Source organism: Stigmatopora argus, chromosome 16, assembly GCF_051989625.1.
Source record: "Stigmatopora argus isolate UIUO_Sarg chromosome 16, RoL_Sarg_1.0, whole genome shotgun sequence".
Classification (NCBI taxonomy): domain Eukaryota; kingdom Metazoa; phylum Chordata; class Actinopteri; order Syngnathiformes; family Syngnathidae; genus Stigmatopora; species Stigmatopora argus.
Window position 1 is genome coordinate 13720001 of NC_135402.1, and position 25638 is coordinate 13745638.

General features: G+C 45.4%; 1 protein-coding gene across 19 annotated transcripts in view; it reads left to right on the forward strand.

Annotated features, from left to right (window-relative positions):
- LOC144091025 (zinc finger FYVE domain-containing protein 16-like) overlaps window positions 1-25638 on the forward strand; it is a 63603-nt gene that overhangs the window by 17387 nt on the left and 20578 nt on the right. For 5 of the 19 annotated variants that reach the window (XR_013305587.1, XM_077623003.1, XM_077623013.1 and 2 more), the window contains exons 2-8: window positions 4092-4178; window positions 5265-6805; window positions 7970-8066; window positions 13299-13469; window positions 13535-13662; window positions 16775-16958; window positions 17029-17151. Coding sequence is in view for 14 of the 19 variants with exons in the window: in XM_077623003.1 (XP_077479129.1) it covers window positions 4109-4178; window positions 5265-6805; window positions 7970-8066; window positions 13299-13469; window positions 13535-13662; window positions 16775-16958; window positions 17029-17151 (2314 nt within the window). In the remaining 5 variants the exon portion in view is untranslated. Of the gene's footprint in view, window positions 1-4091; window positions 4179-5264; window positions 6806-7969; window positions 8067-13298; window positions 13470-13534; window positions 13663-16774; window positions 17152-17732; window positions 24995-25638 lie in introns of those variants that run through there. The other 14 variants (XR_013305583.1, XR_013305584.1, XR_013305586.1 and 11 more) reach the window with 7 other exon arrangements.

Genomic DNA, 25638 nt, shown 5'->3' on the forward strand with positions numbered 1-25638 from the left:
CGACAGAGGCCGACAGAGGCCGACAGAGGCCGACAGAGGCCGACAGAGGCCGACAGAGGCCGACAGAGGCCGACAGAGGCCGACAGAGGCCGACAGAGGCCGACAGAGGCCGACAGAGGCCGACAGAGGCCGACAGAGGCCGACAGAGGCCGACAGAGGCCGACAGAGGCCGACAGAGGCCGACAGAGGCCGACAGAGGCCGACAGAGGCCGACAGAGGCCGACAGAGGCCGACAGAGGCCGACAGAGGCCGACAGCGGCCGACAGGGAGAGAGACAGAGGCCGACAGGGAGAGAGACAGAGGCCGACAGGGAGAGAGACAGAGGCGCGCAGAGGGAGAGAGACAGAGGCGCGCAGAGGGAGAGAGACAGAGGCGCGCAGAGGGAGAGAGACAGAGGCGCGCAGAGGGAGAGAGACAGAGGCGCGCAGAGGGAGAGAGACAGAGGCGCGCAGAGGGAGAGAGACAGAGGCGCGCAGAGGGAGAGAGACAGAGGCGCGCAGAGGGAGAGAGACAGAGGCGCGCAGAGGGAGAGAGACAGAGGCGCGCAGAGGGAGAGAGACAGAGGCGCGCAGAGGGAGAGAGACAGAGGCGCGCAGAGGGAGAGAGACAGAGGCGCGCAGAGGGAGAGAGACAGAGGCGCGCAGAGGGAGAGAGACAGAGGCGCGCAGAGGGAGAGAGACAGAGGCGCGCAGAGGGAGAGAGACAGAGGCGCGCAGAGGGAGAGAGACAGAGGCGCGCAGAGGGAGAGAGACAGAGGCGCGCAGAGGGAGAGAGACAGAGGCGCGCAGAGGGAGAGAGACAGAGGCGCGCAGAGGGAGAGAGACAGAGGCGCGCAGAGGGAGAGAGACAGAGGCGCGCAGAGGGAGAGAGACAGAGGCGCGCAGAGGGAGAGAGACAGAGGCGCGCAGAGGGAGAGAGACAGAGGCGCGCAGAGGGAGAGAGACAGAGGCGCGCAGAGGGAGAGAGACAGAGGCGCGCAGAGGGAGAGAGACAGAGGCGCGCAGAGGGAGAGAGACAGAGGCGCGCAGAGGGAGAGAGACAGAGGCGCGCAGAGGGAGAGAGACAGAGGCGCGCAGAGGGAGAGAGACAGAGGCGCGCAGAGGGAGAGAGACAGAGGCGCGCAGAGGGAGAGAGACAGAGGCGCGCAGAGGGAGAGAGACAGAGGCGCGCAGAGGGAGAGAGACAGAGGCGCGCAGAGGGAGAGAGACAGAGGCGCGCAGAGGGAGAGAGACAGAGGCGCGCAGAGGGAGAGAGACAGAGGCGCGCAGAGGGAGAGAGACAGAGGCGCGCAGAGGGAGAGAGACAGAGGCGCGCAGAGGGAGAGAGACAGAGGCGCGCAGAGGGAGAGAGACAGAGGCGCGCAGAGGGAGAGAGACAGAGGCGCGCAGAGGGAGAGAGACAGAGGCGCGCAGAGGGAGAGAGACAGAGGCGCGCAGAGGGAGAGAGACAGAGGCGCGCAGAGGGAGAGAGACAGAGGCGCGCAGAGGGAGAGAGACAGAGGCGCGCAGAGGGAGAGAGACAGAGGCGCGCAGAGGGAGAGAGACAGAGGCGCGCAGAGGGAGAGAGACAGAGGCGCGCAGAGGGAGAGAGACAGAGGCGCGCAGAGGGAGAGAGACAGAGGCGCGCAGAGGGAGAGAGACAGAGGCGCGCAGAGGGAGAGAGACAGAGGCGCGCAGAGGGAGAGAGACAGAGGCGCGCAGAGGGAGAGAGACAGAGGCGCGCAGAGGGAGAGAGACAGAGGCGCGCAGAGGGAGAGAGACAGAGGCGCGCAGAGGGAGAGAGACAGAGGCGCGCAGAGGGAGAGAGACAGAGGCGCGCAGAGGGAGAGAGACAGAGGCGCGCAGAGGGAGAGAGACAGAGGCGCGCAGAGGGAGAGAGACAGAGGCGCGCAGAGGGAGAGAGACAGAGGCGCGCAGAGGGAGAGAGACAGAGGCGCGCAGAGGGAGAGAGACAGAGGCGCGCAGAGGGAGAGAGACAGAGGCGCGCAGAGGGAGAGAGACAGAGGCGCGCAGAGGGAGAGAGACAGAGGCGCGCAGAGGGAGAGAGACAGAGGCGCGCAGAGGGAGAGAGACAGAGGCGCGCAGAGGGAGAGAGACAGAGGCGCGCAGAGGGAGAGAGACAGAGGCGCGCAGAGGGAGAGAGACAGAGGCGCGCAGAGGGAGAGAGACAGAGGCGCGCAGAGGGAGAGAGACAGAGGCGCGCAGAGGGAGAGAGACAGAGGCGCGCAGAGGGAGAGAGACAGAGGCGCGCAGAGGGAGAGAGACAGAGGCGCGCAGAGGGAGAGAGACAGAGGCGCGCAGAGGGAGAGAGACAGAGGCGCGCAGAGGGAGAGAGACAGAGGCGCGCAGAGGGAGAGAGACAGAGGCGCGCAGAGGGAGAGAGACAGAGGCGCGCAGAGGGAGAGAGACAGAGGCGCGCAGAGGGAGAGAGACAGAGGCGCGCAGAGGGAGAGAGACAGAGGCGCGCAGAGGGAGAGAGACAGAGGCGCGCAGAGGGAGAGAGACAGAGGCGCGCAGAGGGAGAGAGACAGAGGCGCGCAGAGGGAGAGAGACAGAGGCGCGCAGAGGGAGAGAGACAGAGGCGCGCAGAGGGAGAGAGACAGAGGCGCGCAGAGGGAGAGAGACAGAGGCGCGCAGAGGGAGAGAGACAGAGGCGCGCAGAGGGAGAGAGACAGAGGCGCGCAGAGGGAGAGAGACAGAGGCGCGCAGAGGGAGAGAGACAGAGGCGCGCAGAGGGAGAGAGACAGAGGCGCGCAGAGGGAGAGAGACAGAGGCGCGCAGAGGGAGAGAGACAGAGGCGCGCAGAGGGAGAGAGACAGAGGCGCGCAGAGGGAGAGAGACAGAGGCGCGCAGAGGGAGAGAGACAGAGGCGCGCAGAGGGAGAGAGACAGGCGCACAGAGGGAGAGAAACAGAGAAAGACTTGTTGGATGGCAACGTGCACGTAACATAACATACGTAAACATAAATTTAACTTAAATGAAGTTTTTTTCTTATAGTAGTCATTATCATTGACCTTAACTGATGCCAGATATTTTTACGTTCTTTTGTGACCTCCTGGATGAATCGTCGCCGCACTCATGGAGTGATTTTAGCTTGCCGACCACTCCGGGTATTCCCACTGTTCCCAGTTCTCTCCATATGTGCATAATGGCTCCCACAGTGTTTCACTGGACTAAAGCATTGGAAATGTATTTGTAACCTTTTCCAGTCTGATAGATGTCAATGACTTTTTTTCCGCATTTCTTCTTGAAGTCCTTTGGATCGTGGCATGATGCTCTGATCTTTTAGCCTACTTCACTTTGTCTGACACATTCTATATAACTGTTTTCTTGATTTAACACAAGGTGGTGTGGGTATGGCCTAAGAAATTGAACTCAGTTTTCTTTGTGATTAGTCACAATTAATTTGTGATTTGACAAAAGGGGGCAATTACTTTTTCACAGAGGGCCAGACAAGTTGGTAATTTTTTCTGCCTTGGTAAATAAAATCAACATTTTGAAATACAATTTTTTTCTTTCCTTGGGTTGTCTCTGTATCATATGAAAATTGAATGTCTGAATGTGTGATAAATATTCAACAAACACAGAAATCAAAAAGAGACAAATACTTATTCACTGCAACCTATATTTCTCCTTTTTGACTGTATATTTACCAGTTATTTTTTATTGTTAAATATTTTATTGAATTATGCAAAATTTTTGTTTAGTGGGTCACAGAATCAGTCCATCCCCGTCAATTGCAGTGGATGATAAATTTATGTTCAAATTCTAAAAAAAATGTGGATTTTTTTACCTTCTTTTTCCCCAATGTGTCGTTTGTTACAAATGATAGTTTGCATTTGGTATCTAACACCATCAAGGGCAGTAATTTAGCACATATCTTCAACAATTTTGGATACATTTTTGTGGATTTTAACATTCTCCTTGCAAAAACGTTGATAGTCAGTTCTTGCAAGAAATGGGTTGGAAGTCTAACGCCTTCATTGAAAGTTAATGATTCTACAAAGACAGAGAATGAGGAAGTGGGAAAAGTTTCCCTTTGTTGTTGTTTAATTAGAAAGCATTGAGGTTATTTGTTTTCTTGTTTTCCAGGATTTAGGAGGGACAGCATGGACAGCTTCTTCAAAGCAGCTGTTTGTGACCTGGACAAAGTGCTTGATGACTTTGAGCTTAATGCAGGTGAAAGACTCGAACAAGTCATGGCATTCAATAGTGCTCTTCAACAGTTTCAAATGTAGAAAATTATTTATGAGGTGGTGAGAGGAGGGCAGGAACTTTTTTGAGGGGTGGCAAATATTTTATGATGTATAGTAAATGATTATTTGGACAATAATGTGATAATCTGCAACATTTCCAATCAAGTGCCTTGCCTTGATATAAAAAAATATGCCCCAATTTACTGAAAGCAATAAAAAATACATACATGTTTTTTTAACACAATGGCATATTAAAATTATAATCTTTTTTACATGTTGATCAATTTAGATTCAATTGTGGTTAACAAATCAATATATGGAGCCACATTGATTAATTTTACACCCCTACTGTCCACATGGCAGATGTGTATTGTATGTAGACATCTTAAAAAGGCACGCTGGACACAAACTTCCATACAATCTTATTAATATTATTATTGTATTATAAGGATCCTTTCTGACAGTTGCAAGATTTTGTGCAAATAAGAGGCATTTATAAACAGCAAAGTTAAAAAATGATTTCAGTTTGCTACATGAAGGCTATCAGAAACTTTCATGTCAACATTCTTCATACAAGAATAACATGAAATTTTTCTAACATGAAGTCTTAGTGTCACAATACAAAAAAAGTATAGCCCAACTGGATAGTTTTTTTCACTAATAGTAGAGAGACATTAGTAATGCAGCTCTACACAAAACAAAGACAGCATAATTCACAACTATTAATATTAATTTATGTATTATTAGTAATAACAAGCTTAGTTAGAAAATATAGATAATTCTTAAGTCCTTCTGTTAGACCACTGTAGAAATGTTGGTGTGGCAGCAGTTGTTCATTCGCTCTCATCCTATCAGTTCAAATGGATATGTCATCAACTAGTGATAAACTAATTTAAGGGTGAATTTTGGCCAGAGGAATAACATTTTGTTTATCGACCTAACTAGCTGCCGCATACATTTTTTAAAATATTTATGTGGTATCGAAGATGGAATCAAACATATTTTGGAGTATTGTTACTGAGTAAAATTTTAGTGTCATGACAACAGTACCTTACATATTTCTCAATAGGTTTGTTTGGGTTTGCAGAAGAAGCAGATTGGAAGTCAGTCTTCTGGAAGGCCTCGCCATATGATTCTTCCCTTCTGGCCTCCTCCCTGGTGTCAGACGTGCCCCCTTCTCCTCCCGTGAATTTATTTGACCTCAGTTCTAGCCATTATGCGCTCCCTGGCACAAGCGGGGTCCGAGCAGACCGAAACGGGGAGGTCCAGGCTCAGCCTTTGACCGAGGTGGACCTTCTCTCCTCTGTTGATCGCAGTGCCTCTCAAAGCTTAGCGCCCACGTGCCCTGATCAGGTGCTTGAGCCTGTTTGCAACCTTGTAAATTATACTGGTTCGGCCTTCCTGGTGCGAGCCAAAGATGGCTTCACCGAGCCGAGGGTGAGCGTGGAACGTGAGGAGGAGCCGCTACTGGTTGATTTTGGTGACCTGGAGGAGCAAGGTCCACCCTGCAAAAACTCTGACTCCTCTCAGCAGTTGGCTGGATTCTCCTTCAACCTGTTTGATGTAATTCTTCCTGCAGTTCCCACTCAAAATGAGCGAGATGAGTGTGACACTCAAGATGAAGGCTATGACGAGGGGACTCAGCAAGATGATGTATTGTCAGAACAGGATGGCCGATGTCAAGGCACCCAAACCTCAAGCCCATCCTCATGCCAAAATAAAGAAATGCCTCCAAAAGATGCTGATGACGAAACTTCTGAAGGTGGCCTTCAGCTCCTGGAGCTCAAAGAACAACTGAAAAATATAGAGGAGGACCCGCCATCAGGTTTAGACACTCCTTGCTCAGATGAACTCTGCAACTCAGATCCCATTATCCTAGTCCCTGCTGCAAAACTCATGTGCTCAGATCCCCCTGCGCCTAGCCCACAGGACCCTCCCGAGTTTAGATTTGAATATCTCCCCGAGAGTGAGCGGACCCACATGCCAGTTACAGATGTAGAACTGGACGCCTTCCTAAGGGCCAGCGGTGAGGCTGAGCGGGACATAGGGATCTCTCCAGAGGACCTCCGGCAGAGAAATGAGGAGGAGCCGGCGCTCACGGAGAAGGAACTGAGGAGCTGCCCAGAAGATCTGGCCTGTCTAAAACATAACAGTGTAGGTTTGTGGCCGGCATTTCAGAACATCCTCTGTCAGGAAAATACCTCTGACGGTAGTCATTTCTCTATTGGCAATTCTTGGCAGTCGGAGCAAATGGTTTTCTATGGAGGGGCAAGACCCAAACTGCCGCTGATTCCTGCTGTCCGATGTCCCTCATCGACAGAAGAGGACGAGCCACCTGCTTATTCTTTTCAACTGGATAATAACGATGAAGAGAGTCTGCAAACCAGCCATAACTTTTCTTCCATCAGTAGCCCGCCGTATCCCGGGACCTCTGCGGCAGCTTTGGACCAACTCTGCAAATCGCCAACCTACACTGACAGCGCAGGCAAGGAGTGGCTGGGAAGCCGGCAGCCTGCTTGGGTGCCTGACTCGGCAGCCCCCAACTGTATGAAGTGCTTGCAGAAGTTCACCTTCACCAAGAGGCGCCATCACTGTAGAGCCTGTGGGAAAGTATGTACACTGTCTATATAATGTGAATTCCACATCATAGAATGCAGCTAGCTAGGAGTTGCAGGTCTCCGTTATTAGAGCTATTGGCAGCTGTAGTATTGATGTGAAGCTATGTTGCTCTAAAATGAGCTGTTTTTACATTGAAATCACAGTAACTTTGACAGACTATAAAATGCAATTTCTGTAGAAATTGTGTGGAGATTCTTTGCTCTTCCATGGGTCATGTCCTGTAGGGTTTTCAGTCTCCCTATTAATTTTAGGGTTGTTAACACTGCCTGCCACTGCTAGGACTAGACATCCAATTCATTTTGACTGCAACGGTCGAATGGATGAATGTCCACAATTCATACGTTAAAAAAAGAAAAATCTAGGCAAGTGTGACTTATTTTGTTTTGGATGAAAATTTATGGGTCCACCAAAATCTGACAAAAACATTGCTGGCTTATTTAAATTTTTGGGGTTTTCAGTTTTTGTACTTTTTGCATTTTATGCTTTTTTTGTTTGTTTTTTTTCATTATTTTTTGCAATTGCTACCGTTTCTGACTTTTTTCTTAATTATTTTTGTTTTAATGTTTTTTGGGGGGGGGTTGTATTATGTATATACCATATTTTTCGGACCATAAGTCGCACACCTGAGTGTAACAGTTTGATTTTGTTTGACAATTCTTAACTTGGATAATTTTTGTATCTTGAAACAAACTGTTTCCCTTTGAGGTTCTTCCCTAAGCTGAATAAATTTTGTATGTAGTTGAAACCTTTGTAATTAGAGGTACCACTTTATTTTCTACTTGAGTATTAGTCACCGGCCAAGCTAAGAAAAAAGTGTGGCTTAGTCTGAAAAATATTGTATACTGTTTCTCTTACGTATCCATAGTGATTATTTACTTTCTTTATAGCCCCTAAAAACAAAAAAACAAAAAATAAAAAACGTCTTTCCCACCCATTTATTTGTTTTGGAGAGATACCTTAGCTTAGCATCTCCTCTTAACTATAGACCCAAAGATTGAATCACAGGGAAGTGCTTTTCTGCATGGTTCCACTTAAGTCCTTAAGGCAACTGATTAAGAGCATAAAGGGGACTGTTTCGGATGTGCTATTGTTCCAATCCTGACACACATTTGCATACTTTCTCACTTGGCGTGTGCCTGTTCATTTGTGTTGCAGGTTTACTGTGCTGTCTGCTGCAACAGGAAGTGCCAACTCAAGTACTTGGAGAAGGAGGCACGTGTTTGTGTCATCTGCTTTGACACTTTGCACAGAGGTAGGTCAAAATACCAGATAATTAAAAGGTTAACCAGAGTAGATGTCCATTCTAATTTGACTGAGACAGTTAGCAACCTTGGAAATACTCCCAGAATTGAACTGGACTTCTATCGCCGTTAATGGTAGCCAATGAGTTTAAAGTTGTTTCATACGGTTTGTACAAGCCCTTTTGATATTCCATTTATTTAATTAGTAATTATTTTTGCAAGTGTTAGGTGTGGGCAAAGAATCAGTTTTATAAATTATTGTTCGTTTATTTAATCGCAGATTAAATTCGGTTAATTCATTTCAATGTAAAATATGTTAATTTTGACAGTAGAAATCTTCCCTCAATTATCATGAATTCACTTCTTTTTGATTTTTTTCTGCTATTAATTATATAATTTTGTTTTTTAAAATTCATAAACATGTGAAAATCCACGCTGAAACTCATAAGCGGAAGCCACTCTTGCTACTAGGAGAAAAAAAAGGTAGTTATAATAGGGGTGACCCTACTTTGCGATTTTTCGATTATCGCGGCCATGACTGGTACACATTAACCGCAATATTTGAGGGATTACGGTACCACTCCATTTTCTTTAAATTTATAATCTTCATTTAAAGTTTGTTATGAGCCATTGAGAGTTGGACCTGCTAGTGTGCTTTGGATCGTTGTCATGCTGCATGCTCCAAGACCGCTGAAGTTTGAGCACGAACTGAGGGCCGGAAGTTCTCCTTCCAAATTTTCTGGTAGACAGCAGAATTCATTCCATCAATTACAACAAGTCGTCCTGGTCCTGAGGTATCAAAGCAGCCCCAGACCATCACACTGCCAACATCATGATTGTCTGTTGGTATAGTGTTCTTTTGATGGAATTCTGTGCCATTTTTTCCCCAAATGTAACAGGCCGCACACCTTCCACTAAGTTCAACTTTTGCCTCATCAGTCCACAAAATGTTCTTCCAAAAGTGTGGAGGATCATCAAGATGTTTTTTGGCAAACGTAAGACGAGCCTTTATATTCTTATTGGACAGCAATGGTTTTCGCCTTGGAACTCTGCCATGGATGCCAGCTTTGGCCAGTTGTTTTCTTATAGTAGAGTCATGAATTCTGTCCATATGTGCCAATTGCGGCGTTGCAGGTCTGCTCTTTACCCGACTTCCCGATACTTGCAGGTCAGCTATGAAAAAGGATTTTTGCAGTAATTATAAGTCAGTTTAGCAAAGAGCATAAACGGGGGTAAGACAACGCCCACACAATGTCAAAGTAGTAGCAAAAACAGTCATTGAGATCCCCACAGAGAAGGCTAATTTTTATACATGCCGAAGGTCTTATCCCACCAGTCTGCCCAGGAGGACAGTTCCACTCCAGAATACCTCTTCATATTCTGGTTCAGAGTCTCCAGACCTTAAATGGCTATGTTTAGGGACCCATCGGGTGACGTGTCGTTGGGAATAAAGGTGCAACATTGTGGATACAAACATTGCACACACACCCCCTGCTCAGTCAGAAGCATATCAACCGCTTTGCGGTCCTGGAAAGCCATGAGACAGGTGGCTGCTAGCTATACCTTCATTGCTACAAATTCCTGCTCAGTATACCGTATTTACTCGCATATAAGCCGCATTTGTCAGACAAAAAACTGTTGACTGAATCGAGGGTATGGCTTATACAGACGCTCCCCTACTTACGAACATACGACTTACGAACAACGGTACATACCTACCGTATGCATGCATGTACATTTATGTGTATGTATGTATATATGTGCTAAGCAACACGCTTATTTATTTATACATTTATATATTTATTATTATTTATATATATTATATATTTATTCATGTATTTATTTATTAACTTACTTATCACCTATCTATTTATGTCTAAAATGCCTTTCCTATTCCTGCATCCTTACCCTCTTGCTACTGTGACAACGAAATTTCCAGAATACAGGACGAATAAAGTTGTCCAATCCAATACGAACATGTCTGCAAATTGCGTTTATGTCGAAAAATGTTCGTAAGTTCGATTTTGTATTTTTTCCGAGTAGTGCTTCTTTCCGCCGCTAATACCGACGCCTGGCGCTGTGAGGGCTCAGCTCACCCAGCATCTACCTTCTTCTTCGTTGCAATGCGGAAGTGCGTGAACGTATCTCCAGTGTGCAAAGAACCTTTTTCAATTGTATCATTAAATATCTCATGCATCCATTATTGAATATGGTTGGTAAAAAGCGAAAGGCTTCTATTGAGGGAGTTGCAAGGAAGAGGCAAGCCATTTCATTTGAAACTAGTGGCAATAATAACGAAGCTTGATGCGCGTGAGAGTGGTGAGCGTTGCACATATACAACTTGAATCGTTCGACCGTCAGTACCATTTATAAACAGAAAGATCGAGCAGCAGGACCCAAATATTGAACGTTGCACGAAGTTTGCAAATCAATTGAATGATGCCATAAAGTGCTACCGCATCATTTATGATGAAAAAAGAAGATCGCTTCTTTCGGCCAGTTTCTAATACATAAATCTCTCTCTCTCTCTATACAGTACTGTACACATTCTCTCCATTTTATTAAATGTTTTTTTCTGTACAAAACAATGCGTGTTACTTATACAAGCCTTAAACATACAAATGCACATATATAAACCTTCAATATACTTATATAGGCCTTAAACATAAATTATAATACAAAATATAGCACTGAATCAACTTGCAAACAAATTCAACTTATGATCAATCGCTCGGAACCTAACTCGTTCGTAAGTAGGGGAGCGTCTATACGCATAAAAAGACTACATGCACAAAACTGCAAGGTGACAACGCCATAACACAATGTCATGACGCCATGACGCAAGACGATGCGGCCAATGCGGTCATTTATTTCAAAATATAGAAAATATAAACAAATAAAACTCAGGACCGTGGGGGTGCTGGAGACTACCCCAGAGGTGGGGGACACCCTGAATTGGTGGCCAGCCAATCGCAGGGCACGAGGAGCTGGACAACTGTTCATGCTCACACTCATAGGTAGGGGGAATTTAGATTGTGTAATCAGCCTACAATGCATGTCTTGGAATGTGGGAGTAAACCAGAGTGCCCGGAGAAAACCCACCCAGGGAGAACATGCAAACTCCACACAGGTGGACCGACCTTGATTTGAACCCAGGTCCCCCACTGTGAGGCCAACGTGCTAACCACTCCGCAGCCGGGCTGTCCAACAGATAAAACGCTAGACAAAATGTATTTTGACGTTTATGAATTACATTTTGACATTAGGAGCAATATATTGCTGCCAGAACATATTAAACTTCTGGTAAGAATATTGTAATTTCTGTCATTAAAAGCATCAAGTTCTCAAGATCGGCTTATTTCTTTGTTCAAAATGAATAATTTTATATTTAGCATTTACAAAGACAGGCATATTAACTTCCTCATGATATTGACCCTAATAATGTGCACTCTAAATTGCCCGTAGGTACGGGTGTGAGTCTGCATGGTTGTCCGTCTTTGTGCCCTGCGGTCGGCTGGCCACCGATTCGGGGTTCAGCTGGGATAGGCTCCAGCACCCCTGCGACCCTAATGAGGATAAAGCGGTTCAGAAAATGAGATGAGACGTTTGATTATTTTTCTTAAGATTTTCCCATCAAAGTAACACATTAGTACTCCCTATTAAAACCATGAATTTGCAGGTGAAAATTGTGAATCAGTGGGCGGCTTATACGTGAGTAAATATGTTAAGTTCCAAGTTTTTGGACATTCTAATGGATGTTGTTTATCCTACCCATATTTTTATTTGGATTAATAAAAAAAATAGACTCCAAAGCTGCTGCAATTTGGCCAACCAACCCACACTCATCTGGTACACCTCTGGGGATGCAAATTGCATCAATGTAAGTTGGATCGCCTTGAGAGAGATCAGCCGCCGCACTGAAATACTGAGCCGCCAATTGTATCTCCTTTACTGTTAATGTATAAACAGACACCAGTAAGAGTAGTGAAATCAAAGCACATACCGTATTTACTCGCATATAAGCCGCCTGCGCGTATAAGCCGCCCCCTATTTCCCAATTTTCACCTTCATGTTCATGGTTTTAAACCGGAGTACAAATGTGTTACTTTGAAGGGAAAATCTTTAGAAAAATCATCACAAGTGGTATTTCTGAGATACTGTATGAATCAAAAGCATATTATTAGGGTCAATATCCTTAGGAAGTTAATGTGCCTCTCTTTGTAAATGCAAATAATCAAATTATTCAATTTGAAAAAAGAAATGTCTATCTTGATGAGAACCTGATGCTTTATAATTACAGAAATTGCAATTTTCTTACCAGAAGTTCAAGATGTTGTGGCAGCCATATTGCTTCTAATGTCAAAATATCTCAATTCTCTCGATCGTTCATATTACTCCAATAGCTGTCACTTTCGAACAAAAAATAAAATGAAAAAAAAAATTAAAGTGAAATTTTGTTTAATTTCAAAATCAAGGCTACTTGCGTCTGGCCAGTCCGAGCACGTTTAACCAGGTTTAGATGGCAGCGCCCTTGCTAAGATGGCCGCCCCCTACCTAGGTAAGATGGCTGTGCCCCGAGCGAGCAGTGATGGGAACGTGAATTTTTTCACGTTTTATGCAAGATACGTACGCTTTTATTTTTGAATTTCATTCATAGACGTCAAAATAAATGTTTATTGTTTTATCTGTTCATCTTTTCTCTATTTTAAAATAAATGACCGTATCGGGGGCGGTCGCTCGCGTCGTGTTGTCACGGCGCCATTTTGTTGTGACGTCAACTTGCAGTTCTGTGCATGTCATGTTTTTATGCGCATAATCCGTACCTTCGATTCAGTCATCATTATTTGTCCGACAAATGCGGCTTTTATGCGAGTAAATACGGTAGTCCTTTTTCTTTGAGTTATATAATTTATGACCATTTGCTCCCGGCCATCCTCTCTTTACGACAGTAGAGTCGTCATGTCCTATTTGTAGAACCCTCCGCCCCTCAAAGCATGATGCTACCATCCCCATCCTTCTCAATAGGAATGGCGTTCTTGGGATGGTACTCATCATTCTTCTTCAGCAAACACGGTTGGTGGAATTATGACCATGAAGTTCCATTTTGGTCTCATCTGACAACAAAACATTCTCACATGACTCCTCTGTATTATTCTAAGCGTCATTGACAAACTTCATTCTTAAGTAGAGGTACCACTGTACATACCTGGCAGTCTAAGAGATAATGGCATTTGTCTCCTTAGCCCAGGCGCTGGAGCGGATGATGAGCCCAACGGGTCACAACCCCAATGTTCCATCCGAATATTGCAGCAGCATCCCGCCCTGGCAGCAGGCACGGGCCGCCGACAATCTCACCTCAGTGCCGCCCACCGTCATGGTGCCTGTATCGGCGCTCAAACAGCCAAGCAGCGACGGTGCGCACCGGCTCCCCTTTGCCCATTTGTGTTGTCCACTAGCGTGACGCCTTTTTATGTTGTAGGTGGCCTTCGGGAGCAGAAGCGAGTGTGGTTCGCTGACGGCATCCTGCCTAATGGGGAAGTGGCGGACACTGCCAAGCTGTCAGCGAGTTGCGTCAATGACACATCGTGGGAGGCTGAAGAAATCACGGTCGGTAGAGGTCCACCAATATGGTATTTTCAAAGGCCAATTTAAAAATTGCAAAAATATATGACGTCTAGTGTCAATTTTGTAAGACAAAAATTAAGACCCCTGTACCTTACTTTACACTCATTATATAAATGTATGTACAGTGTTACCTCAATTTAAGATTGCTTAAACTGACAGATTTTTCAGGTTACGATACACTTTGATATGTAAATGTATGTTCCAAGAAATGATAATCTGTCCAAGATACTAAACATCCAAAAGAGGTATGGCATATAAATATAGCAAGCAAATGAATGCTTAAAAGCTTTCCGTAGACTTCACCTTCTGCAGCCATATGCACCTGTGAATGCACTATGAGGAGCATCACGTGGCCATATGACACCATGTGAGTGATGAGAGATATTAAGCGAGTGAGTAAGAGATTTGAGCTAGAGGAAACCCTTCAGCGATTGCATGTTTGAACTGACGTGCCTAAGGTTTTGTTTGGTTCTGTCTTGGGGTGTCATTTTACTGGCTTAATAGTTTGTTTGTTTTTTTGCATACATGCATGCGTTTCCATACATATTTTATACAAAATTGGTATATAATGGGTAATATTAAAGATTAAAGAACCATTTATGCAAATTCAATGTACAATTTGCCTCTATTTATGAAAAATCCAAGTTACGAAAAAAACCTCTGGAACCAATTAATTTCATAAGGTACTAGTGTATTAGGATGGGTTTCGGCAGGATGGTTGTTCTCATACTCCGCCCATAGTCATTGTACAATATCGGGCTGGCTCTGCGATCTGCCTGTAGTGCGCCTGTTTTGTGTCAGGGTGGAGCCATTCCCTCATGTCGGACACGGTGGTCACTACTTTGCACAAGCTGGCTTTTGTCCGCCTAAAGAGTGCTAACCTTGGTTCCATCATCATGGAGACGCAGCATCTTGCCAGCGAGGTGTTGGGAGATTGTCAACTTCATCCAGCTCTTCCCCAGCATGTTGTGGCCACTCCCAATGGGAAATTCACAGAACACCAGAGAGGCGTCGAGCCACTTCGTCTGGTTCCTCTCGATTAGGAGGAGCAGCGGCTATACTCTGAGCCCCTATCGGGTGATCAAGATTCTCAGTTTATCTCTAAGAGAGAGCCCGGACAACATGGGGAGGAGACTACCCGTATTTACTCGCATATAGCTGCATTTCTCGGAGAAAAAAATGATGACTGAATCGAGGGTACGGCTCAAATGCACATAAAAAGACAACATGCAGGAAACCGCAAGTTCACAACGCAATAACACTAGAACGTCATGACGCCATGACGCAAGACAATGCAGCAATACGGTAAATTATCTCAAAATAGAGAAATCATAAACAGATAAAACGCTAAACAAAATGTATTTTGACGAAAAAAACGTATCTTGCATAAAACGTGAAAAACTCCCTAGTCCCTGTCACTGCTCGCTCAGGGCGTCGCCATCTTACAGGGCGCTGCTGTCTTACCTAGTTAAACGTGCTCTGACTGGCCAGACGCGAGTAGCCTTGATTTTGAAAGAAAACAATTCCCCTTTGATTTTTATTTGTTTTATTTCTTGTTCGAAAGTTGGAGTAATATGAATCATCGAAAGAACTGAGATATTTTGACATTAGAAGCAATATGGCTGCCACAACATCTTAAACTTCTGGTGAGAAAATTGTAATTTCTGTCATTAGAAAGCATCAGGTTCTCATCAAGATAGATTTTCAAATTGAACAATGTGATATTTTGCATTTACAAAGACAGGCATAATAACGTCCATATGATATTGACCTTAATAATGTGCTTTTGATTCATACAGCCTCTCAGAAATACCACGTGTGATGATTTTTCTTAAGACATTTATATTTATATATATATATATATATATATATATATATATATATATATATATATATATATATATATATCCCCTATATATATGTCCCCTATTAAAACCATGAATATGGAATTGAAAATTGGGAATCAGGGCGGCTTGTACGCGAGAAATTGTAAAATTCAACAATTTTAAGGCAACTTTAAGGGTGCTGCTTATACTTGGATTGGATTGGATAATTTATTCATCCCGTATACGGGAAATTTCGTTGTCACAGTAGCAATAGGGTGAGAATGCAGATATAGGAAAGGCATTTTAGACATAAATAGATAGGTAATAATTAAGTTAATAAATAAAATAAATACATGAATAAATATATAAATAAATAAGCGTGTCGCTGAACTATATATATATGTATGTATGTATGTATATATATATATATATATATATATATATATATATATGTGTATATATGTGTATATATATGTATGTTTATGTATGTGTATATGTATATGTATATATATATATATGTGTATGTATATATATATATATATATATATATATATATATATATATATATATATATATATATATATATATATATATATATATATATATACATACACATACATACACACAGATGTACATGTATAATACGGTAGGTCTTAACACTCAGCCATGACAGCTGATGGGAGAAAGGATCTGCGGAAGCGCTCCTTCCTGCAATGAGGGTGCAGCAGTGCAAAGGACAGCCCAGAACAGAGCTGGCCCTCCTGACCAGCTTATTCAGCCTGTTCCTGTCCCTCTCCATGCTCCCGCATCCCCAACAGACCACTGCATAAAACACTGTAGATGCCACCACAGTGTCATAAAAAGTCCTCAGCAGTGTCCTGCACACTCCAAAGGACAAAGGACCGTAGTCTCCTCTTGCAGGCAGCTTAAATGCGAGTAAATACAGTAAATTCCGTCGCTTTTATTCAGGATCTTGTTTTTTTGTCACAAGCCACAGCTCGTGATTATAGATGAGTTTAGGAATGTAGATGGACCGGTAAATAGAGAGAAACTAATCAACATTCCATCGCATGTTGCCCAAAGCCTATAATTTGTACACCCCTGACCTAAACTGTGAACATAAGTTGTCCTGTTATCAGCTTTTTATTTGTTAATCTTCTCATGGCTGATTTAGATTAAAAAAAAGTACATGCTATATCGGTCGATATTTAATGATTGGCTCCGCTCGCATGCGACTGCCACTGAAGTGGTTTTCCCCGCATCATCAGCCGAGCTCGGGTCCAGAGCTCCTGGTGTCCGAGGAGGAGATCGCCCGGTCCCCGTGCAGTCCCTGGGACTACGCTTTGCTGGCACGGTTGGGTCCCGCCGTTAGCAAGGCCGGCAGTCTGCTGCCCGACGATGAGAACCGACTTCCTCCTCTGCTTGTCAGCGCCGGAGAGGATTTGATGGCTGGTCTGTCTCTTTGCCTTATTTCTCCAAAAAAGTCGCTGGAATTTCAGGTAGGACTTTTTTTCCCTCATAGAGGTATTGGTGGAGGAAAGCCCGGTACCTTGTCAGATTCGATGTCTCTTGGAGGAGGGTGGTGTGCGCCCATTGACGTTTGTCCTCAATGCCAACCTCGTAATCAACATCAACATGGTTACGAGTGAGTAGAGCGGCCCCGTCAAATAGTCAAATTTATATATTATCAAGTTTCCAGTGATATTTACTTTATTAATCAAGGACCACATGGGAGGGGTTTGGACCCTATGTAACCTAAACATATAGAAATGTTGACGAAGGGGACGGTAACATCGTTATTTAACCTTTTTTGGTCAAAACGGAGGATAACAAAAACATGTTTTGTACGTCGCCAACTTTTTTTCTTCACAAAAACTCAGTTCCCACATACATCCTCCACTCCTTCCAACTATTATACATCCTCCTCCACCCTCGCACAGATATTTTCAACTTTAGCCGCAGTTGCTTTCTTCTGAGTGGTTAAATCTTCGTCGGTGTGTCTTCTTTGATAGAAGGTGGCACACCAACCATATGGTGCATTTACATCTTCCCCCAACTTCTCTAATTAAAATGTATGCACTAGCTGTAATAAAAGTACCGCTTCATTTGTTTACTTCTGTGGCAACATCAAGCTTGCATGCAATTGGTAAGCCTGGTATGCCGAACTTTTGCATTTTGTGAATTAGACTACCTCATCTCATCTCATCTTCTTCCGCTTATCCGAAGTCAGGTCAGGAGGGCAGCAGCTTCAGCAGGGAAGCCCAGACTTCCCTCTCCCCAGCTACTTCTTTCCAGCTCTTCCGGGAGACATAGTCCCCCACCGTGTCCGAGGTCAGCCCCGTGGCCTCCTCCCGGTGGGACGTGCCAATATACTGGTCAGATGCCCGAGCCAACTCATCTGGCTCCTCTCAATCCGGAGGAGCACCGGTTCTACTCCGAGCCCCTGCCGAATGACCGAGCTTCTCACCTTATCTCTAAGGGAGAGTCCGGACATCCTGCGGAAGAAGTTCATTTCAGCCACTTGATCTCATTCTTTCGGTCACGACCCACAGCTCCTGACCATAGATGAGGATGGGAACGTAGATCGACCGGTAAATAGAGAGCGTCGCCTTTTGGCTCAGCTCCATCTTCAACACGACGGACCGGTGCAGAGTCCGTATCACTGCAGAAGGCGCCCCGATCCGCCTGTCAATCTCACGCTCCATTCTTCCCTCACTCGTAAACAAGACACCAAGATACTTAAACTCCTCCACCTGGGGAAGGACCTGATCCGTGACATGGAGGACATGCCACCTTTTTCCGACTGAGGACCATGATCTCAGATTTGGAAGTGCTGATTTTCATCCCGACTGCTTCACACTCGGTTGCGAATCGTTCCAGCGAGAATTGGAGATCACAGCCTGATGAAGCCAACAGAACCACATCATCTAAGAAAAAGCAGGGATGCAATACTGAGGCCACCAAACCGGACCCCCTCAACGCCACGGCTGCGTGAAGATATTCTGTCCATAAAAGTGATGAACAGAATCGGCGACATAGGGCAGCCCTGGCGGAGTCCAACCCCAATGGGAAACGGATCCGAGTTAATGCGCAGGACAAAAACCACACTGCTCCTCCTGAATCAGAGATTTGACCTCCCGGCGGATCCTCCGCTCCAGTCCTCAGAATAGACCTTCCCGGGGGAGGCTGAAGAGTGTGATTGCCCGGTAATTAGAACACACCCTCCGGCCCCCCTATTTACAACGGGGAACCACCACCCTGATCTGCCAATCCAGAGGCACACTCCCCGATGTCCGCATGATGTTGAAAAGGGGCGTCAACCGGGACAGCCCCACAGCATCCAGAGTCCCCCAGCTCTGCTTCCTCATGGGAAGGCGGATCGGTGGAATTGAGGTCTTCAAAGTATTCGTCCCTCCGATTCACAACATCCCGAGTCGAGGTCAGCAGGGGCCCATCCCACTATACACTGTGTTGACAGTGCACTGCTTCCCCCTTCTCTGACGCTAAATAGTGGACCAACATTTTCTTGAAGCCACTTGAAGACGTTCTCCATTGCTTCACCGAACTCCTCCCATGCCCGGGTTTTTGCCTCAGGCACGACCAGAGCCGCGTACCGCTTGGCCACCCGGTACCCGTCAGCTGCCTCCGTAGTCCCATGGGCCAAAAGGGCCCGGTAGGACTGCTTTTTCAGCCTGACCGCATCCCTTACCGCCGGTGTCCACCAGCAGGTTCTGGGATTGCTGCCACGATAGGCACCGAGCACTTTGCGGCTGCAGCTCCGTCCGGTCTGCTGCCTCAGCAATAGAAGCGTGGAACATGGTCCACTCGGACTCAATGTCCCCTGTCTCTTCCCGGACATGAGAGAAGCTCTGCCGGAGGTGGGAATTGAAACTCCTTCTGACGGAGGACTCTGCCAGGCGTTCCCAGCAGACCCTCACGAAACGTTTGGGTATCCCGGGCCGCACTGACATCTGCCCCCACCATCAGAGCCAACTCACCACTAGATGGTGATCGGTTGACAGCTCCGCCCCTCTCTTTACCCGAGTGTCCAAGACATGTGGCCGCAGTTCCGATGACACAACCACAAAATCGATCATCAAATTCCAGCCTAGGGTGTCCTGGTGCCAAGTGCACATATGGACACCCTAATGGTTGAACATGGTGTTCATTATTGTCAATCCACGACAAGTGCAGAAATCCAACAATATAACACCACTCAGGTTTCAATCAGGGGGGCCGTTCTTCCCAATCACTCCCCTCCAGGTCTCACTGTCATTGCCCACGTGAGCATTGAAGTCCCCTAGCAGAACGAGGGAGTCCCCCGAAGGGGTACTCTCCAGCACCCCCTCCAAGGACTCCAAAAAGGAAGAGTACTCTTAACTGCTGTTTGGTGCATACGCACAAACAACAGTCAGATCTCGTCTCCCCCCCACCTGAAGATGGAGGGATGCTACCCTCTCGTCCACCGGAGTAAACCCCAAGATACAGGCCCTGAGCCCGGGAGCAACACGTATGCCCACACCCGCTTGGTGCCTTTCACCGCAGGCAACTCCAGAGTGAAAAGTGTCCAGCCACTCGAGAGGGAGGAGTGCTACTGGAACCCAAGCTGAGAGCCCGACTATATCGAGTTGGAATTTCTCAACCTCACGCACTAGCTCAGGCTCTTTCCCAACCAAAGACGTGACATTCCACGTCCCAAGAGCCAGTTTCTGCAGCCGAGATCGGACCGCCAAGGATCCCTCCTTTGGCTGCCGCCCAACTATCGGCGCACCCGACCTCTTTGGCCCCTCTCACAGGTGGTGAGCCCATGTGAGGGGTAACCCACATCACCTCTTCAGGCTGTGCCCGGTCAGCCCCCATGTGTGGAGGCCCGGCCACCAGGCGCTCGCCGTCCGGGCGAGGGAAGACGTCCAATAATGTTGCTCATCATATTAGGTCTTCTGAGACATTCATTGGCTGGTCCCACACCTCAGACCAGTTTGCCATGGGTTACCCACTTGCGACTTGGAACTTGCGAGAGGCTAGCCGGAACAGGGACTTGCGAGAGGCAACCAGAACAGGGACTTGCGAGACGCTAGCCAGAACAGGGACTTGCGAGACGCTAGCGAGAACAAGGACTTGCGAGAGGCTAGCCAGAACAGGGACTTACGAGAAGCTTGCCAGAACAGGGACTTACGAGAGGCTTGCCAGAACAGGGACTTACGAGAGGCTTGCCAGAACAGGGACTTGCGAGATTGACTTAAAATTTGACAGACGGGCCCTGTCAACACAAGATACGATGTATGTAAAAAAACTACATTCATTAACAGTACATATGAAAAAAAATGAAAAAAAGCCTTAAAGTATTAACATCACCCATTTCAGCCAGTGCATCGAAGTCTGGTGTCAATCCTTCATTATTCATCTGGCATCTGTTGGGTGCTCTGTTGGTGGTCATCACACTAAAAGTCTGGTCACAGACATATGTAGAGTCAAATAACACCAGAGTCCTCTGTGCCATCCTGGATGTTTGGAAATTTGGCTGCACTTAATGAAGCAAAAAACTCATCCAGTTTCAGGGAGTTGAACTTGCCCTTTAACACCATGTCACATTGGAGATCAATCAGTTCCAATTGCAACTCATGTGGAACTTGTGAGAAGGGACATGACACCAGCTGAGGTGCCCTGTCAATTTTCCAAAATCGCCAATCCGACGGCAGAATTCGATGTAGGTCATCCAGTGATTTCCTGTATTTTTTCACATGGTGGGGCCCCTTTTAACACAGCCACTGTGGGGAAATGGGCAAATGACTTGTCTGGTGGTTTTGAAGGCTCTGCCATTTGCTTTCATTTCATGCACAAACTGTTTTTTCCTCATGTAGCTTCACATTCACCTTGTTTATGTGTCAGTAGGTCCACAGTAAAAGCTAAATCACAAAGCCAAACTGTTTCATTCAGTTCAGGAAATTTGTCAGTATTCTCAAGAAGCTCCAAAAATGGAACAATCTCCTGTTTAAGCTCCCGCACATGTTGACATACTTTTCCCAAACTTAACCAGTGGACATTAGAATGATAAAGTAAGTCCATGTGATCCTGGAATGAAGTTAACGAGTTTCACAACTGGCTTCACTACGTGGTCAAGCTGCATCATGGATTTAAACAGCGCTTCCTGGTGACTAACGCAGTGTAGGAAAATTAACTCATGCTCAGGGTTGTCCCTTTTCACACTGTCCTGAATTCTCTTGAGCATCCTGACGTTTTTTCCTGTCAGATTTGGTAATCCATTTCTGGTAACGTTGGCGAGCCTACTCCAAGGTAACGTATCCCTCTGTATGACAGCTAACATGCTGTGAAATAAATCTTCTCCGTGTCCTTTCAAGGATTCCATTTCTGAAAACTCCTCCGTTATCTTGATATTCTCATTAATCCCTTCTCTCATCTCATTTTCTGAACCGTTTTATCCTCATTAGGGTTGTGGGGGTGCTGGAGCCTATCCCAGCTGTGTCCGGTCCAGAGGCGGGGGACACCCTGAATCGATGGAGCCGATCGCAGGGCACAAGGAGACGGACAATCCATGCACGCTCACACCCATACATAGGGGCAATTTAGTGTCCAATCAGCCTGCCATGCATGTCTTTGAAATGTGGGAGGAAACTGGAGTACCCAGAGGAAACCCACAGAGGCCCGGGGAGAACATGCAACCTCCACACAGATCTGTGAGACCGACGCGCTAACCACTCGTTCCACCGGGCCGCTCTCATTAATCCCTCTAATAAAACTAAAACCTAAGCAGTGTTCTTTATATCATTGCTTTCGTCCAGTGCGAAGGAATATAATCTAACGTATTTTCTCGCATATAAGCCGCCTCCGCGTATAAACCGTACCCTTAAAATTGCTTTAAAATCATTGAATTTTACAATTTATCGTATAAGACACCCCCTGATTCACAAATTTCACCTCCATATTCGTGGTTTTAATAGGGAGTACAAATGTGTTACCTTGAAGGGAAACTCTTAAGAAAAATCTGACGTGGTATTTCTGAGATACTGTATGAATCGAAAGGATCGTCTGCTGGATTACTCATTATTTGGGTCAATATCATCTCTCATCTCATTTTCTGAACCACTTTATCCTCACTGGATTAAATAAGTATTTGGTAACCTACAAACAAGCAAGATTTCTGACTGCCAAAAAGGTCTAACTTCTAACGAGGTCAAACGGGGTCTCCACTCGTTAGCTGTATTAATAGCGTCTGTTTTAACTCATTATCGGTATAAAAGACAACTGTCCGAAACCTGTCTCTCACACTCCAAACTCCACTATGGCAAGACTAAAGAGCTGTCGTAGGACACCAGAGACAAAATTGTAGACCTGAACCAGGCTGGGAAGACTGAATCTGCAATAGGTAAAACGCTTGGTGTAAAGAAATCAACTGTGGGAGCAATTATTAGAAAATGGAAGACATACAAGACCACTGATAATCTCCCTCAATCTGGGGCTCAATGCAAGATCTCACCCAGTGGCGTCAAAATGATAACAAGAACGGTGAGCCTAGTGAATGACCTACAGTGCCACAACAGTACAACGTGCCGCCAGGGACTCAAATCCTGCACTTCCAGACGTGTCCCCCCTGCTGAAGCCAGTACATATCCAGGCCCGGCTGCGAGTTCGCTAGAGAGCATTTAGATCAGGGGTCACCAAACTACGGCCCGCGGGCCGGACACGGCCCGCGGGCACATTTGGACCGGCCCTCTGAACAATACCAGAGACGCTATCGGATTTTTTTCCTATTTGGCCTTGAAGACTGGGGCGTTTTACTCTTGTGTTTGGTTCATTGCACCCCTGCTGAGCCCACAAATCATCCCAGTGAAGCAGGCATCCGTTCGGGCCAGCTTTCGGGTTGCTAAACTGATAGCAAGCAACGGTAAGCCTTTCACTGACGGAGAGTTTTTTTAAGAAATGTATGTTGTCGTGGAGGAAGTGTGTCCCGAGAAGAAAGATGCATTTAATGCCGTAAGTCTGTCGGCGAGTACAATCACGAGACGCGTTGAAGAAATCTGGAGTAATGTATATGCCCAGCTGCAGCAGAAGACGAAAGAATTTGACTTTTTTTCATTAGCACTGGATGAAAGCACGGACGTGCAAGACACAGCGCAACTGCTCATTTTTATTCGTGGAGTTAGCGCAAACTTTGAGATATGCGAGGATCTGGCAGCCCTCCCAAAGTCTCAAAGGGACCACAACGAGAGAGGATATTTTTGACAAAGTGTGCCAAACCATGGAGAAGTTGGACCTGGACTGGTCAAAGCTGGCTAGCATCACGACTGACGGGTCTCCTAGCATGGTGGGCGAAACTCGCGGTTTAATAGGACGCATGAACCGGGAGTTGGAAAAAAGGGGTCTCACCGCCCCGCTACGAGTCCACTGCCTAATTCACCAGCAAGCACTGTGCTGCAAAGTGTTGACGTGGGATTCTGTAATGAAGGTTGTGGTGTCGTGCATAAACTTCATCAGGGCAAAGGGAGAAGAGTGTGCATGGCACAACAGAAAGTTAATGTTCCATGGCTTTTTTTCTATGAAGAACCCAGAGAGAGTTATTTAGATATTATTTATTTCATAAATAGTGTTACCGTAATTACTCGAATATAACGCGCACTCGAAAATAACACGCAGGTAATTTTGGGCCAAAAAAATCTGGAAAAACGCAGTACTCGAATATAGTGCGCACCTAAAATTTCCCGCTGACGAAAATCAGAAATCTTACCTTTTTTTCTTCGTTTCACGATTGTTTTGTTCAAAACCGGATAGAGAAATCTTCAGGTACGAGCGTGTCGAGTGTCGTGCAGTTGGGAGTTATGCGTTTGAATTTTAGGGCAATAGATGATACACAGAGTGGACAAACATATCATGTAGACATGTTATGTTGCAATACCTTTTAGACTTCCTTGAACATTGACTACATTTCAATTGACAATACCATGTTTTAATTCAAATATCTATTGTAATTCTCAAACAAGTAAAGGAACATACAAATTGAATAAATAAATGATTTGAAGATATGCACAATGGAAAAGACTATCACATTAACAAGGGAATGTACTGCCCCCCGCTGGACATATTTTTAAATACAAGTACGTACTACACTACAATGTAGTATTCTACTTTCCAGCTTATTAATGCAGGATTGTGATGTTTGTGAGGCTTGACGATCTTTAATATGCGTGTATTTTGAATTCAAAGTTGGAAATTGCACAATGTCCGTGCGTCAAAGTGAGTTTGACAATGCTTTTTTTGATCGAAAATTTGTAATTTATTTTAGTTATTGATTATAACACGCACCCCCAACTATTGGAATTAATTATATAGCAAAAATATGCGTGTTATATTCGAGTAATTACGGTATTTATTTCCTGTTTTTTCTGTGAAGAACTCAGAGAGGGTTATTTAGTTATTATTTATTTTATTAATATTGTTATTATTTGTTTCCTGACTTTTTCTGTAAAGAACCTGTAAAGCAGGGGTCTCAAACTTGCGGCCCGCGGGCCAACTGCGGCCCTCGGGACGATAATTTGCGGCCCCCGTCTTAATATGAAAGATCGATTTTTTTTTTAAATTTTTTTTTTTTTTTTTTAAATTTTTTTTATTTTTTTATTTTTTTTTAATTTTTTTTTTTTTAACCCCTTTCCCCATGATGGCGCCGTTTAAGTGGCAGCCAGTGGCAGTAGCTCTGTCCACTCATGTTTTTCTTGTTTTACAGCATGTTTTACATGAAAAATTAGAGGGAACATTGACATGCACCTGCTTGTGGCAGGTGTGATACTGGTGTGCCGATAGCGAGCAATGATGATGTCGTGACCGGATGATTCGCCTAAAGACGTTTCGCCGACGGACGTTTGACAGACGGACAGGTCGTACTAGTATTTGTTAGTTTAATGACTAAATACAAATACTAGTATTTGTATTTAATCATTAAACGCTGTTTTCAGCTGGATTTGACCGAATTTGAGAGCATTTTGAGCCGTTTGGCGAATGGACGTCTATAGACGTTTTTTTGCCTCCATCGCGATATCATCCAGTATTTGTATTTAATCATTAAATGCTGTTTTAGGATGGATTTGACCCGATTGCTGTCATTTTACGGCTCGGTTCTGCT